This window comes from Rhinolophus ferrumequinum, chromosome 15 (assembly GCF_004115265.2).
Source record: "Rhinolophus ferrumequinum isolate MPI-CBG mRhiFer1 chromosome 15, mRhiFer1_v1.p, whole genome shotgun sequence".
NCBI classification, from domain to species: domain Eukaryota; kingdom Metazoa; phylum Chordata; class Mammalia; order Chiroptera; family Rhinolophidae; genus Rhinolophus; species Rhinolophus ferrumequinum.
Genome location: NC_046298.1, coordinates 35,770,826 through 35,787,468, shown reverse-complemented (window position 1 = coordinate 35,787,468; position 16,643 = coordinate 35,770,826). Strand labels below are relative to the sequence as shown.

The window sequence follows — 16,643 nt, the reverse complement described above, 5'->3', positions numbered from 1 at the left end:
AGGGTCCTTTCTCCCAAGGCAGAACCTGTGTGCGTGTGGGGGGCGGGGGTCTGGGGGGGTGAAGGGTGGGGAAATCCCTCAGACCAGGGAGTGAGCAATCAGAGGGCTGGATGCAGGGGGAGGGGGCGTCCACCCCCCACCTCAGGCTTCATGATGTCAGACTCGGCCCGTGCCTTTCCCAGTCAGGGACAAAGGCCCATTGAGAGTGGGGTGGGGCTTGAACGCCTGGGTCCTGGAGAAGAGAGGGGCCTGGTGCCTGGGCTTCGGGGGTGGACGTCAAGTACTATATGTCACAGCCTTCAGTGTCAGCACCAATCCCCTTAGGGTCATGTGTCAGTGTAGTCGTGGGGGTTCATCTCCTCTCTGGGTATGAACTGAAGGCTGTCCCTGGGGAAAGGATGCACAGGAGAGTGATCCCACACACAGCACCAGGAACTAACGCTGAAATCTGCAAACTTGGGTCTCCAGACCACAGGAGGACCGGGGGAGCGGAGGGCACGTGCCTGCCTCAAGGGCACAGGTGCCCCTCACAACCAGCGACCAGCGCTGCCGCATCATCTGATCCTTCCAGACAAGGCAGGGGGGTATTAGCTTGCTAGGGCTACTGTAACCAAGTACCACAAACTGAATAGCTTGCAAAACAGAGTTTATATTGTCACTGTGCTGGCGGCTAGAAGTCTGAAGTCAAAATGTTAGCATTTGGTTCCTTCTGAGGGCTGCGAGGGAAGGATCTACTCCAGGCCTGTCCTCTTGGCTTGTAGACAGCCCTCTTCGTGTTCACATGACCTTCTCCCTGCGTGCGGGACTCTGTGTCCAAATGTCCCTTTTTGTAAGGACACCAGTCCTATTGGATTAGGGCCCACCCTAATGAACTCATTTTAACTTGACTCCAAGGACCCTATCTCCAAATAAGGTCACAATCTGAGGTGCTGGGGGTTAAGATTTCAACACATAAAGTTGGGGGTGGGGAGCCAATAGTTTAACCCATAACATTAGGAGTTCCGATTTTTATGTGAAATCTCTTACTTTTTAGGTATCAGCCCGAGTTTATCTCAAATATTGTGCAGACCAAGCAAAACTCACCTGAGGGCAGAAACAAGCCCTCAGGCCCCCGTGCTTAATGCTCTCGAGTGGGCGCTGGTGCTTGGTCCAACCAAGAGGCACTTGCTGCCCTCAGCCAGAATGCGTCCCAGGAGTCCTCAACGTGTGGCCCCCAGGCCCACAGCATCAGTAACAGCTGGGAGCTTGTTAGAAATGCAGGTTCTAGCCCCACCACCGCCCAGACCTAATCAGCCAGGCGCTCTGTCAAGCTGCACTTGACCAGTCTCTCCAGGAGATTCTGGAGCACGTGGAAGTTTGAATATCTCTGCCTGTCATCTCTAGGACCACATAGAGAACTTGCTAAAATGAGCGAAGAGGGCTGGTGTCATTAACTGTAATTAGCAGTTTCAAGTTTCCCACCTCCCAGGTATTTATTGAGGGGTTCCGCGTGTCTTCTACCTTCCCCGTCTGAGCCTTTACATCGATGAGGCATCTGACAGTTTCCAAAACCACTTCATACTCATCCCTTGCTGTGCAGCTCAACAGCCGAATCCGCTAAACACTGTAGAGACCCTGCTGTCTTTTCACACATCAGGAGGTGGGGTTTCAGAGCCAGGAGAAGATGCCTGCAAGATCCCGAAGCGATTAGCAGGCCAGGCTCTCCAGCTTGCTTTCCTCTCCCCACCCCTCAGCCCCTCAGCCTCTGTTCTGGAAAACCTTCCCAGAGGAGGAGGCTTTGGTGGCTTCGAAGCAGAGGCAGAAGTTAGTGAGTTACGGTACTGATCCAGCCTCCCAGCTGGGTTTAGTTTGGCCCACAGAGTATTGATTTAAAAAAAAGAAAAAGAAAAGTCAAATTCCTTTAATCAGTTGCCAATATTTTAAAAACGGAAATTTCCCATAAAAGTAAGGATGGCCACCTTCTCTTGAAAAGAAACTCTCGCCATGTTTGGCCTGCCTTTGGGTATGACACGCACCCCTGGGAGCCCTCTTTAGGTAGGATCCAGGCCTCCCCACTTCAATCCATATACAACACTGAGGCCTACAGGCCAAGGACCTTTTGCATCACACTGTTGCTGATGGTTTCTTATGGGCTAAGAAGACAGTGAAATGCTTCTCTGTTTCTATCAAAAGTGGGGAAATCAGATAAGTTGAGAGGGACGCGGTTTTTAAGCAGAATGGCAGGGACCTTAATTCCTTGTGGAGGTGAACAGTGTTCTTCTACCGTGTTTCCCCGAAAATAAGACCTAGCCGGACAATCAGCTCTAATGCGCCTTTTGGAGCAAAAATTAATATAAGACCCTGTCTTATTTTATTATAACATAAGACCGGGTCTTATATAAGACTGGGTATAATAATATAATATAATGTAATATAATATAATGTAATGTAATATAATATAATACCAGGTCTTATATTAATTTTTGCTCCAAAAGACGCATTAGAGCTGATTGTCCAGCTAGGTCTTATTTTCGGGGAAGCACGGTATGTGTCTCATGTGTAAAGTGTGTCTTTACTGAGAGACTACAGCCTAGATGCTCCTATGAAACAAATCCATCACACCTCACTCATTTAGTGCCTCTGTCTAGAAGGCCAGTGGTTCTCAAACTCTTTGGTCTCAGGATCCCTTTCTGCAAAATTGTTGAGGAGTCCAAAAAGTTTTTCATTTAAGTTATATGTATAGTTGCTTAACGTATTAGAAATTGAAATTGGGAAACTTTTAAAGCACAAGCACACAATCCATTAGCCACCAGAGTGATGATGTCATCACATTCACAGAGCTTCTGGAAAACTCCATTGCACACTCATGTGAGAATGAGAGTGAGAGACAAGTAACATGTTAGCCGTTTCCACCTGGAGCCCTGCATGGAGCCAGGGACCCAGCTTTGAGAACCCGTGCTAGGCATTTGAGTTTGTCACCATTTCAAAAAGACTTCAAGGGGAATAAACTTTGGTTTTCATTCCCTGCTGTTGCAACATAAATTCTAGGTCTTATGAAGTGAGGCTTAAAGGGAAAGAACAGAAAACAAATTTCCTTCACCAAGCTTCCTTGTAATCTCCAGTACACACCAACCACACACACCGCACCTAGTACCAGTCCTTACAAGACAGTGGCCAGAAGAAGCCTGTCAGAGGCCTTTGGCAGGGAGAAAGGGCAACAGACACTCTGGTTTGGAAAACAAAAGCTAGAACCAGCCATTTTATTCCAAGACCATTCACTTAGTGCTGGAAGGCGGCAGGAATAAATAAGGGAAAGAGAGGAGGAGCAGGGAGGCTCTATGTCTTGCAGCAGAGCCCACACCTCGATTTGTAACAGCAGCCGCAACAGTAGATGCAGATGGGGAAGTGGGCGTCTCGCCGCCTCAGCCTCCGGAGCCCGGGCTGTGGAAAGGAAGGAAGAGTGAGTGGTTGTGCGCCCAGGGAAAGTTGTGGGAGGCTCGAAAGGGAGGCCCCCGTGTTCTCACCGTCCAGCCAGCCTTGGCTCCAGCTGTGTCCTGGGTCTGGAGGTCTGCAAGCTGTGTTGTCTGCAAAAGCAGAAGGGGTATTGAGGATGGCAACAGGCCCAGCAGAGCGCTCATATTTGCCCCCACTGGCCTGCTCCTCCCCAAGAAGTAAGTGTCCCACGCTCAGCTGGAATCCGAGGAGTGGCCTAGCTTTCTGGTCTTTTCTCACCTTCCTACAAACACCCCTGGTCTGTCTCCTGCTCTCTCCACAGCCACTGCTCTCCTTTGGGACATCCCCCTCCATGGCCTGGATGCCAGCCGCCACCAGTAACAAGTCTCCCTCATCTTGCCCCTCCAATCCATTCCCCACGCAGTATGTCAGATCACGCCTTTCCCCGTTAGAAAAGCCTGCAGGGCTCTTCCTGCACTTGGAGGAAAACCAGTGTTTGCACGATTGCCTGTAAGACTTGGCATGTCCACCCCTCGATCTCATCTCCAAGTACCATACCCTCCACTTCCTAAAGCCTCCGATCTGCGAGGACACCATGCTGCCCCCAGCTTGGGTCTCTGCTTGGCATCTCCTTCTCTCATCCTCCAAGTCACAGGTCAAATAACATGTGCTCACAAACATTCCGGCTTGACTGCCAGCCTTTATCCTACCTAAAGCCCCCACCACCACCACCACCACGGGCACTTTCATACTCTTTTATGTTATTTGTGAATAACACTTACTAAACACCATAATCTTATGTTTTGTTTATTGGCTAATGAATTCCCTGACCAGGGTGTAAGCTCCGCAACAGAAATCTGTCATCTACCTTGTTCATTGCTTGATCCCCATTGTCTAGAATAGGACTTCACACAGAATAGGCACTCAATAATTAACTGTGGAATTCATTCAGGGCCCCCAGGCCCTGCCGCTTGACACCCCATCTCTGTACTTTAAGCAGCTGCCCATGCCCCTTGCCTTGCCCCAAGCTCTGCCCAGTGCTGGGGGTCTCCTGCTGCCCTCAGCAGTCCCCTCTGCAGTCCCGCTGCCTGCTGGGCCCGGGCCGGGTGGGCTCTCACCTGGTGCGAGAGAATTGAGGCGCTGGTCAGGCTGGCCAGGAGGAGCAGCAGGAGGCAGGTAGCCTGGATCTGCGTGCTCAGTGCCATTCTGTGCCGTCTGGCTGGCTGTCCTGCTGTCAGGTCTAGGACGAGCTCTGGTGTCTGGGCCCAGTTACAGTTGCTTTTATGGGGCCTGCTGAGGGAGGCGGGGGTGCTAAGCCCCCTCCCCTTTGTCCTCATTTCCAAGAAGGTGGTGGCGCCGAAAAGGCGCGGGAGAGATAAGCGGGAACAGAGTGACAGGGAACAGGGTTGTGTCACCCGCAGCCAGCAGAGGTGTGGCCAGGGATTAGGGCAGACAGGGCCACACACACACACCTCCAGCCAGCCACCTGGGAAACACTTTCCCTGATGTGACTTCACCTTGTTGATCTCAGGGAAAAAATGCCCTCTTTTGCCCCCGAGGTTGAACAGGTCGATAAGCAGGAGTGACGTGCCCTCATCCCCCACCCTTCAGAGTCCTCATTCACATGGGGGCTGGCTGTCACTTGCTGGGCTCCTCAGAGGCGCCCCACACAAGTGCCCCAGGTCGGGTTCCCTTCTGTAGAGCACTGCGACAGCCAGATGCACGAGTTTGAGTCAGCACGAGCCCCAAGCACGCAAGGTCTTTTCCAAGTGTCAGAATCTTAAGATGTGGCCCTGGTGTCTGGAAAATCTTCCTGTGAACTTTTGACCACGAAGGAGGCCAGGAACCGCAGTGGCTACCCCGATGACTGCACCTCCCTCATACACCACAGCAGGTGTACTGACTCACTTTTGTGTTAACTCAGCCAGAACCACCTGTCCTCTAAGCAGCGCCTGCCCACCCAATGCCGGGCTCTGCCTTCTCAGCCCCCAAACCCAGGGTTCTGGCTTCCTAGTCAACGCTCCCTCTGCCCACCAGTCTTGTTTTCCTAACTTTACAGGAGAGGAACTGAAGGCAGAGATGGCATTCCAGCCTGACTCTGGGCTTGTGCTCGTATCACCAGGCTTCCTCACCTCCTCAAAACACAGGAGGGCACAGCGGAGTGTACTAGACCTGGCCCATCAGAGTCACTGCACGTCTTATCCCAACTCCATTCAGTGGCATCGCTTGGCCACATTCAGACACCAGCCGTGGGGTAGGAATATCCGACCGCCATCAGCCAAGCCTACAACCAGGGCTTTTCTTCGGAGCCCAGCCCACCAGCACACCCCTGGATGGGGAGATGAACCATGGTTGCCTGATGGTCCTAGCCATTCCTGAACCACGGGTAGTGGGTACGCACAGCCCACAGGACCCACAAACTTGATTCTAGAGATGAGACTTTGGCCATTTTGCCTGACTCTAGGCTTATCCAGGGTCAACCCTACCACGCAGCCTGGGGATGCTGCTGCCAAGGAACAAGAACTTCTTCCCAGGCCTGAGCTGTTGCCAAAGCCCATTCAAAACCACGCAAGTGGGGGGCCCCTGGAAAGTGAAGGCTGCTCCCTGCCATCTCCTCCGCACTCACTCCATGTTAGGCTCCTGCTGCACACCCTCACTCCCTCTCAAGACGGTCTCAGAGGCATGGCCAGGGAAAGAAAACGGCTCCAGAGGGAAGAAACCAGCTGGGGGCATTTGCGGTACATGCAGGGTGGAGAACTCAGCAAGGTGGCGGCTGGCGGTGGATGGAGTCGCATGGGGCTGCAGGTTGAGGCAGAGTCCAGTAAAGGGCTGCATGTTCCACCCCAGGGACACACAGCATCCCCCAGCACTGCCGGGCGTTCGCGGCATCTCTGCTCAGGCCAGGTTTCATCATCAGCCAGGGGCAGGGGTCACAGCACAGGCGCCAGAGCCACAGCGCAAGGCGACAGGCTGACGGGCCAAGCCTGGCTTCCTGGCCATCTGCCTTCCTTGGGGGTGGGGGGCTCAAGGCCAGTCCCCACCATTGGCTGGTGCAGAGGGAAGGGCTTCAGCCCAGAAGGGCAGGGCCAGGAGCCAGTCCTGTTTTTGGGAACTGGTGACACAGGAGACCCCAAACTCTCCTCCAAAAGCATGGGTCATGTTCTTGAACCAAACGCTCCCCCTGCCCTCACACCCCATATACACACCTGGGGCCTCAAAGAGGATATTCGTTCCTTCATTACTCCATTCTTCCAGCCAACAGACTGGGTACCGGGCAGCACAGGATGGCAGGGACTGGCATACAGCCACCAACACAACAGCTGAGGCCCTGCACCAATGGAGTTCTGCACGGACCCCACATCCTCTCCCCACATCTCAGATGGACAGATACACAGACAGACAAGGCGGGGCCACATGGGGCCAGTTTATTGCAGTTAAATACCTCTCTCTCTCTCTATTTTTTTTGTCCATTTTTCCATAAAGAAAATTAACACACACACACACACGCACACGCACGCACGCACGCACACACACACACACACACACCCAAAGGGGAGCAGGGATCCAGAAACAAGAGGTGCAGTGGGACACGGCCTCCCTGCTTAGGTCCAGGCCCCAGGGATGGCCCCCCAAAAGCTCCCCTCCTTCCCGTAAGCACCCTGTGCCAGTACCTCTAGAGACCAAGGAGGCAGCGGGATATGGCAGGGCCTCTGTCCTCTTCCCTTTTGCCTCCAGGCGAAACCACTAGAAGTGCTGGGGCTTAGTGGGGGCGGGGAGAAGGGACACAGACAGACGGGGGAGGGAGGATATCATTTCCATGTTGAGGAGAGCAGTGGGTGCTTATCCACAGAAATGCATTATTTCTCCCCGTTTTTGTTAAAAATCTACTATAAAAAAACGCAGCTGGGGGAGGGGCGTCTGTCCCTCTCTGTGCTAAGGGCTGGGGAAGGGGGCAGCAGAGGCCGGGAGGAGGCCCCCGCCGCCGGTGAGGGTGGGCGTCACTGCCGGGCACTCTCGCCCACCATCTCCAGGTTGTGCTGCTGCAGCTGGGCGCGAAGCACGGCGTTCTCATTCTTCAGCTCTTCAATCTGGCAGACAGGACAGGGGACAAGGAGCCAGGGGTGGCTCCCTGCATCTTGGGGTCCTGGGTCCCCCACCCCGCTCCCAGCCCTGGTGCTCACCTGTTGCCTCAGGAGCTCATTGTCCATCTGCAGCCGCTCGGCCTCCTTGAAGGTCTCCTGCATGCGCTGGTTGGTCTGGCGTAGCTCCCGTATGTAGTCACAGGCCTTCGACAGGATCCCTCCTTTACTCTGGGGGTGGGCAAGAGCATTAGAGCAGGCACTGCCCGCTGGCCTCTGCTCGCTGGTTCACCCCAGGACAGCTCCCGTGCCCAGTGGACAAGCAGATGTTCTGGGAGGGGCTGGGGTACTCACCGCTCCAGTCTTGCTATTGTCTGCATTACAATCTGGAATGATTTTTGAAAGTTGGACAATCCAGTTGTTGATCTTGTCCCTCCGCCTCCGCTCCACTGCAGGAATAACAGTAATACCGACAGCTGGGTTTACAGCACTTCTTGTGCACCTAGGGGATCGTCCTCCTGAGGCAGATGCCATCAGACCCTAGGCCGCTGAGGCCGAGTGCAGGCCCTGCCCAAGGTCAGTCACACTGCAAGCAGATGCAGAGCCAGGATCTGAACGCAGGTGGCCCGCTTCCAGGCCCGCTGCAGTACTTCAAGAACAAAGTCTTTCTCTCAAGTGCCACACACCTTTAAAGCAGAATCACCAGTGTTCCAAGGACTATTGGTCCATTTTGTTTGCCTGCCCAGTATATTTTAAAGAATTTGAGTCAACATTTAAAAATTAGGGAATTTCACATAATTAGCATCTTTGGAAAAACGGAGTTGTGGCTACAGTGGGCACATGTTCTTAGGAGGTTAAGAATGAGCTTGAGTCCCTGTACACGGGACCCAAGTGCCCCTCTTTGGTCCCCACAGCCCCTGAATTTGAGCCTCCAGTCCTCAGGTCTCCCCAGAGCTCTGGGTCCCATGATTCTGTTTTCCTTCATTTTTAAAAATCAGTCTGACCATGTCCCACCCGCTTTAAACCCTTCTCCAGGGCCCTGGCATCAAGTCCCAGCTCGCTGGACTGGCACTTGTGGCTCTCAGGGGCCTGGCCCAGCAGGGCATTGGGTCACCCAAGAACAACATGAACCCTACCTCGAAGGCCAGGGATGGCAAACTAGTAGATTTCACTTGAAAAGTCCAGATTTGTGATTTTCTAAAATGCTACCACCTCAGTCTACTAGGCTGAGAGGCAGCTGCTTCCTTCAGACAAGGGCATGTCTTCTCTCTGCACTGGAGGCTGAGACCCCTGGTCCAGGGCCTATTGGAGGCAAAGCTGTCCCAGCTCTTCCTTACCTTCCAACCCCACACACAAAAAAGCCCAGTTACCCAACTCTCACCTACACTCTCATCCCCCTGCCAAGATGGCCCATGGACAAACGCAGGTAGTGTTTCTGAAGGGGAGACTGGGCCTGTAGGTGGGATTTGGAAAGGAGGGTGAAGGGATATTTTCTCAGAGTTGGGTGGTGCTGATGAGATTGGTGCAGGGAGTCCGGGTGAGAGTGAGAAAGAGGGGCGGGCCAGGAACATGCATCCCTCATCTCCTCTGAGACCAGCCCTGCCCGTCCCTGGTGGTCCCTCAAAGAACATGCCTGGCCACTGACTGGCAAAGCCCAGTCTTCTCTTGGCACTTGGTTTCATCCACTCGTTGCTGATCAGTCCTTTATACCTCCATGCGCTCCCCCACTTTGGCCTGGGTGATAACACCCTCCTATATGGACATTCCTCCTCCCTTTCACCTCTGCCTCCCGTGCATTCCTCCTTCCACAGAAATCTCTCCAATACCATGGCGGGAACGGGGACCAGTACAGCGCGCTTTGCCTGAGCCCCAGCCCTGGACCAATGCTGTCACAGTGAGTAGAACCTTCCCATTGAAGAGAGCCGTGTCCTACAGTCTTTTGGAACTAGGTGGTCAAAAGCAGCAGCAAAGCTAAGAGTGCAGCCCACCCACCACGTCCCTTAGAAGCGTGCTCTATTCCCAAGGTTTCAAAGGAGGAACCCAACAGCAGATGGCTTCTTGGTTTTGTTCTACCCTCATGCAGTCCAGCATTCACGAACCGGGGCACCAGGCTACAGATCTCTCTCTCATGTACTCCTTGCTTCAAGCCACCAGGGGGCAGGGAAAAGGGGTGTGGCACATCTCCAGCTTGCATTTACTTCTTAAAAACATATTGTCTGCCCCACCGTGTGCAGGGCACTCGGAAAGTCTGGAGTCCAGGGTGGACTCAATCTCTGTCCCACTGGCACTCACAGCACCACTGTGAAACGCATGTGAACACATGATACCAACACTGCAGGTTGTGCTATAATTGAAGATTGTGCCAAGTGCCTGGGGAATGCCAGGGTGGAGCAATGATTTCTGCATGGGAATTGGGGTGGGGGGGAGAGGGTGTATCTTCAAAGACAGAGGAAACATTTGGGCTAGTTTCTGAGGGGAGGGGCATCAGGCAGACAGGTGTCAAGATCCCAGAAACGGTGACATGGAATTATTTTGCGCGGTGGTAGGAAGGTTGTAAAAACAGGTTGTGAAGGTCTTGAATGCCCAACATATGGGTCTGGATCTCATCTCTTACTCTAGGGGTCCAGTCCCTTGAGTTTAAGACTCTCACTAGGCAGGTAGCGATGTGGTCAGGCCCGTGGCAGGGAAAGACCACTTCAGCACATCTGAAATGGAGGAAGACCAGTTATGACCAAGGCTACATCCATTCCACAGAAGTGCTTCAGTTACACCCATACAATATTTAAAACACAATTTAGAAGTAAAATCTGTGAGGACTGAAGGGAGAAATGGACAAATTCACAAATATACTTGGGAGACATGAACACTCTTCTCTCAGTAACTGATAAAACCAGCAGATAAAAACAAAACAAAGAAACAGGATAGGAAATCTGAACACTGTCAACCAACTTGACCTCACTGACACTGAGGGAACTCTCTTCAATAGTAGCAGATACATATGCTTTTCAAGTGCACACAGAAACTTGCATCTAGACTATATTCAGGGCCATAAAACAAGTCTCAATACGTTTCAGAGAACTAAAGGTATATACAGTATGTTCTCTGATTATAATAAAACTAAATTAAAAATCAGTAACAAAAAGATATCTAGAAAACCTACAAATATTTGGAAATTAAGCAACACACTCCTGGGTAAAAGAAACCACAATTCCTTGTGGTTTCTGGACAGTACTGGACAGTATTTTGAACTAATGATAATGAAAACACAACATATCCAAATGAGAGGTAGGAACAGCAGTTAAGAGTGAAATTTGTAACTAAAAAGGATTAGGAAAAAAAGAAAGGTTTACGCTAACATTTAAAAAGCTGGGGGGGGGCGGAATACAGCAAATTAAGCCCAAAATAAGTAGAAGGAATGAATTAGTAACATGAAGAGTGGAAACTAATGAAATAGAGAAAGAAATTCCATCCAACATTTAAAAATCAGATTTTACATAAAGATCTGTCTTTCTGACTTCTCAGAGGTTCCGGCAACAGTAGACCCAAATTGTGACATAGCAGCAATGGGCTGGCACTGCAAATGCCACCCTTCAGGCAGGACACTATGCCCCAGCCCGCAGGGTGGGCTGGAGATGGGCTCCTGCAGTACCAAGAAATGGTGGGAAAGATGTAAAAAGGAGAAAGGGAAGCTGATTTGAAGTTCACTTCAGCACAGACTCTCAGGGTATGGGGATGTGAGGGAAAAGAGGACAGAGATGACGGTGGCCGGCTTTCAGTCTTGGCTTGGGTAATCATGACAGAAGGTGCCTTTTGCTGCCCTGGGAAAAGAAATGTTGCATGGAAGCCTTTGGAGACGGGAGACAGCAGTTTCTGTTTTGGACAAGTTGAGTTTGAGGGTGTCTCAGGGTAATCCAGAAATGGAGATTTTGAATGAGCTGCTCAAAATACGGGACTGGGGTTCAAGAGAGAAGAATGGAGTAGAAACACATCTGCACACTTCCCATATCCAGGGGATGCGGAAGTCCCGAGGGCCCATCACAGAGCAGGTCTTCCCTTTCTGGAGTCAGACAGGAGAAAGCCAGAAGAACCTCATCCCCAGAGAAACGATGAACACCTACAACTGAGTATGGGGCTTTGAGATATTGACAATCCCTAAGGCTGATGGGAGAGGAGACCAGACCTTAAGAAACACCGATAACCGAAGCAGTTTTCCAGCCTTGCCCAATGTGAAGAATCCCCTGGGAAACTTGCCAAAATACAGACTCCTGGGGCCTCCCTCTAATCTACCCATTCAGAACCTGCAAAGACAGCCCTGGAGACCTTGATTGTTAGCAAGCTTCCCGGAGCATTCTGGAAGCCCTGCTCTGAGGAGCAGGCTGGGAAGGAGAGGAAAAGAGTGCAGAAGAATCAGAGCAGGTAGAGCAGAAAGGATCATTACGGAAAGGAGCGGAATAGGCAGAGTCAGATGCTTGGAGCACAACAAACAGCAAAGGAAGCCAATGGATTTGGCAATGAGGTTGTCATGGATGACCTTAAATGGAGAGGTTTTGGGAGAGAAAAGAGCCAGACTGCCAAAGGTACAGGGAGGATGGGTAGAGGGTGGGTCAAATATTGTGCAGGTTAGGAGAGAGAGGGCAGGATACAGCTGGAAGGTAAGGGCAAGGTTATGAAACAGACTGATTTTTGTAGGAGCAAGATTCCAGATTGTTTGCAGGTGGATTAATCCAGTCAGAGTCAGAGAGTGAGAGTGGGGTGGAGGGTGGCTAGATGGTATACCAAGAATGGTTTGCTGCAGTGTCACCAGGGGTATATCGCACTGCTGGGGGGTTCACATGTCTTCGATCGCCACGTTCTATTAGTCTCTGCAGAAGTCTGGTTAACACCGTCTTACAAAGGAGTAAACTGGCGCAGAGATTAAGAACCAGCCTGAGGTCATATGATACAAGCAGTAGGGACAGGATTGCTGAGTAGCCTACAGCAGGCTCCTTCAACTTGCCACACCCAACCACCAAGCTCAGATTCACCCTCTCCCTTTTCAAACCAACCTGACGCCATCATGAAACCCTGATTCGTCAGCCTTGGAATCTTCGCCCCATGCCCCACCACCCTCCATGCCGTCCTGACTCAGGCCTGACATCTGCAGTCACCTATTTTTCTATCCTCTGGTATCCCATCACCCTTACTATCTAGCCTCTGTACATAAACCCCTCTGCTGGCTTCCCCTCAAACTACAATCAAAATCCAGGAGCAGGGACACTGGGAGGGCCTTTTACAAGGCCCCGTGTGATCTGGCCCTGAGCAGCCCTCCTGCAACTCCATGACTTCCTTTCTCCCTTTCTGAATTGTTCTTCTTTGAACATACCAAGTCTGTTCCAGCTCAGGCCTGGGTGTTTGCACTTGCTCGTCCCTCTGCCTGGGACTCGTCCCCAGTACTTGGCTGGCCCATTCCTTAAGGTCCACTCAGTCCTCTGCTAAAACGTCACCTCAGAGGCCTACACTCCTACCATCACCCTCCACCTCCTTACCCAGCTTTATCTTCCCTCATGTGACTTATGCTATTTGATGTCACATTGTAGTTTTGTGTAATCTGTCTCTTCCAACAGAATAAACACATTGAGAGCCAAGCCCTCATCTAATCTATTATCCGCTGTTATCTGAGGGCCCAAAATGGACTGGTAGTATATACATGCTGAATGAACGCCTGAACTTAGTGAGCTTAGATCACAGCTGCATAGACTCATCCCAAATCGAACACTTTCAGGATTCTCAGGGCCTCACCCCAGCATTCAGGCCTTCCTTTGACCCTCCCGGCTCCCCTCCCAAGCACTCCTTATAGAACCTGCAACAACCAAACCAGCACCCCCGAAGCAACCTGACTCCTCTGCCTTCCCCCTTCCAGTCTGTGCTCCCCTCTGCCTGACAGGCCCTCCCAAAGACCACCTCCCTGGGGAAGCACACCTGATCCCCTGGTCAGAGTTTAGTCAGCCACCAGCCTGAATTCCTCTGAGCCTCCCTGACACTCCAGACTATGCCCCATACCTGACCCAGGGCACATGCTGCCCAGCCTGGAATCCATCTTCAGGAAGTATCTGAAGGACAGTTGTTTGGGCGTTAAGTGTGCCCTTGGACTTGCATGCTGTTATGTCCAGCACAGTGGCTACTGATTGGGGGTTGGGGTTGGGGTGGGGGACTAGGGGACTCCAAAGATGGCCAAAATGACCTTTGGGCGGATTTGGTGTTTATGGGAAGGGCAGAAAGCTCTGGCCTCTGCAGCCAGAGGCACCGCTTCCTACAGTTTCATCATCCGATGTGCTATCAGAACAGAGCTACTTCTGGAAGCCAGGAGGGCAGGGGAATTGAGGGATTTGAACACAACAGCTGCCACTGGAAAGGTCGGTCCAGGGGAGCCAGACCAACCCCATTGTTACTTGTCACATGCCTGGTGATCTGTGAGTCCAAACACCAGGCCTGGCCGTGCCTGTGAGGTCCAGGCCTGGCCGTGCCTGTGAGGTCCGGGCCTGGCCGTGCCTGTGAGGTCCGGGCCTGGACTGGCCCAGGGCCTCCACCCTGACCTTACACCAGGCCTGGCCGTGCCTGTGAGGTCCGGGCCTGGCCGTGCCTGTGAGGTCCGGGCCTGGACTGGCCCAGGGCCTCCACCCTGACCTTACACCAGGCCTGGCCGTGCCTGTGAGGTCCGGGCCTGGACTGGCCCAGGGCCTCCACCCTGACCTTACACCAGGCCTGGCCGTGCCTGTGAGGTCCGGGCCTGGCCGTGCCTGTGAGGTCCGGGCCTGGCCGTGCCTGTGAGGTCCGGGCCTGGACTGGCCCAGGGCCTCCACCTTGACCTTACCTTCATTGTGCTGAGCTCTCCTTCTTTCATCTCGTGGTGTTCTGGTTCCATCTATTTTCCTAGAAGAGGAAAAAACGGGCACACGTTATTTCTGGCCCCATTCGTCCAAGCATTTATTAAGTAGTCAGACTTGAAAATGATCTTTGCAAGACAAACCTACATGTAGAAAGAGGAACTGATACTTTATTTCTACTAAAGCAGAAACAGACCAAAAAATACACCAAGTGCCTGCTGTGTGCTCAACCGCCAGGCCTGCATTCCAGAAAACCTTCCTTCTTTCGGCCCCATACCAGGCCCTCCCCGTGTCCCCTGCTCCTGGGCCCAGGTCTCCCGCACATACGGGGAGTAGGGGTGTGTCCTGGGTGCAATCGTCCTTTGAGTTCCTGTCTGAAGCACGTCTTGGGGCGTCATCATGACATAGAACTGGCCTGCAGAGAAAGCGGGGGTTAGAGATAAAACTGGAGGCAGAGTCAGAACTGGCTGGGGGCTCCCTCCCTGCTAGGCCTGTTGCCTCCCCTGCTTCCACCTTGGCCCCTTCCTCCCTTTACCTCCAGCCTGCAAGCTCTGATCTGTGGTCTGTACCGACACAGCCGTGGTATCTCCCACACTGGATGCTGGGAAATAGGCAAATCGTGCCTCCCCACTGACAGCCTCAGCTGCTGGGCTGCCGCCATTGCTGAAGGGATTTTGGATTACAGCCTGGGGAGTAGGAGAACACAGAAGCCACCCTTAGTTATCTTTGTTCCCCAACCCATCCCCTTGTTGCCCCGTTTGATAGTTACATGGAAGGGAACCCCTCTGTAACGTGCCACTCTGCCCTATGTCTCAGGTGGTCCTGGAACTTTGCAGAAACTCAGCAATCACTTGGTAAACTGACTGATTTTTACCTCTAAGACCCCTTCCTATTACCATTATTCCCACTTTACAGGAAAAAAAAAAGATGTTCCAAAGATCTTGCCCAAGGTTTCATTGTGCAGAACTGGGATTTGACCCACACAGCCTGATGGCCTGTGCCCCACCTTTCCCACCCCACGGGACTCCCCAAGAACAGAGTCAGTGTCCCCTCTCATCCCCCCAGGAGTTGATGGGCACCTACCAGTGGGAAGGGTGCTGCGGGACCTGGGGGCACAGAGGCAGCAGTGGGACCAGGGCGCTGGGCTGCCCCATCCACACCCACCTGGGTCACAGCCTGCTGCCCCCCTGCGAAGGCAGCCGTAGACACGACGCTGACGGCACCTGCTGTGTCGCCCTGGCCATCCAGCTGACCATCAGTCACCTGGACTACGCGGTATGTCACCTGCAGGGGGCGGCAGAACAGCGAGACCAGCGCTGGGACCCAGGCAGGGGACAGGTCCGAGCCCCTCCCTCCTAGCTCGCCCGCTCGCTCGACCCTCAGCTCAGCCCTCCACTTGCCCACCAGGCTCCCGGCCCGCAGCCTCACCTGTCCTCCATTATTCTCTGTGCGGAACTGGTACTGGATGTTATGGTCGCCGAACGCCGCCTGCTGGACGCTGGCGATGGCCACCGCCGTCTGCTCCTCTGCCCCAGGGCCGTCCCCGCCTGCGGTCGGAGGAGGGTAGGGGGGGATGGTCAGCGGTTGCATGGACCTGGGCACCCCCAGTGTCCTCCCCGGATGCAGGCCGCAGCCCCAGTGGGCCCCGCGAACACTCACCCTCTTGCAATTCGACGCCCTCCTCTGCCTCGGGTCCCTTGTCGTGACTGCGGGGAGAGCACGAAGAGGGGGTTATGGCCGCCCACGCCCCCGCCCCTTTACCCAGGTGCAGGGTTCCCATGCTGCCCCGCCCAATCTGGGGCTGGGGCACCGCTAGGACCCCGGACCGGGGGTATTCGCGCGGGTCCCCCCTCCCTCGCGGCCTCCATTTTGAGCTGGGCCCAGCAGTCGCTCGGGATCATGGCGGCCTGGCCGCCAGGCCGAAGGGCCGCAGCCAGGGCGCGCGGGGCACGGACCGGCCAGGCGCCCTTACCTGGCGGCGGCAGCAGCGGTGGCCGAGGCAGCGGGATCCAGACCCGGGTCCAGCATGTCCATGGGGGGGTGGGGTCGGGGGGGGCGCGGGGCCCGGGGGGAGGGGAGGGGCGGGGCGGGGTGGGGAGGGGAGGGAGGGGAGGGGGCGGGCGGCCGGGGGGGCCCCCGAGCCCGGCGCTCACGCCGCGCGGCAGGAGGGGACGGAGGAGACACGGGAGCCGCTCGCGCTGATCACGGGGACAAACAGTGGGGTCATGTGAGGAGGAGATGCCGCCGCCGCCGCCGCCGCTTTTCCTGC

General features: G+C 53.8%; 2 protein-coding genes across 3 annotated transcripts; both read right to left on the bottom strand.

Annotated features, from left to right (window-relative positions):
* Positions 1-3,209: 3,209 nt before the first annotated feature.
* HAMP (hepcidin antimicrobial peptide) lies at positions 3,210-4,708 on the bottom strand. The gene is made up of 3 exons (XM_033128554.1): positions 4,551-4,708; positions 3,504-3,563; positions 3,210-3,420 (listed from the first exon to the last, which is right to left on the bottom strand). Exons 1-3 carry the CDS (start codon positions 4,635-4,637, stop codon positions 3,316-3,318), a joined length of 252 nt encoding a protein of 83 aa, XP_032984445.1. The 5' UTR covers positions 4,638-4,708; the 3' UTR covers positions 3,210-3,315.
* A 2,122-nt stretch (positions 4,709-6,830) lies between these two features.
* Positions 6,831-16,468, bottom strand: USF2 (upstream transcription factor 2, c-fos interacting). Of its 2 annotated transcripts, none has more exons than XM_033128504.1 (10): positions 16,347-16,468; positions 16,034-16,080; positions 15,803-15,921; positions 15,539-15,658; positions 14,910-15,060; positions 14,702-14,789; positions 14,362-14,420; positions 7,866-7,960; positions 7,614-7,742; positions 6,831-7,520 (listed from the first exon to the last, which is right to left on the bottom strand). In XM_033128504.1, exons 1-10 carry the CDS (start codon positions 16,406-16,408, stop codon positions 7,431-7,433), a joined length of 960 nt encoding a protein of 319 aa, XP_032984395.1. In that variant the 5' UTR covers positions 16,409-16,468; the 3' UTR covers positions 6,831-7,430. The 2 variants fall into 2 exon arrangements, with proteins under 2 accessions (XP_032984395.1, XP_032984394.1); XM_033128503.1 differs by having other exon boundaries at positions 15,458-15,658; positions 16,347-16,410.
* Positions 16,469-16,643: the final 175 nt, after the last annotated feature.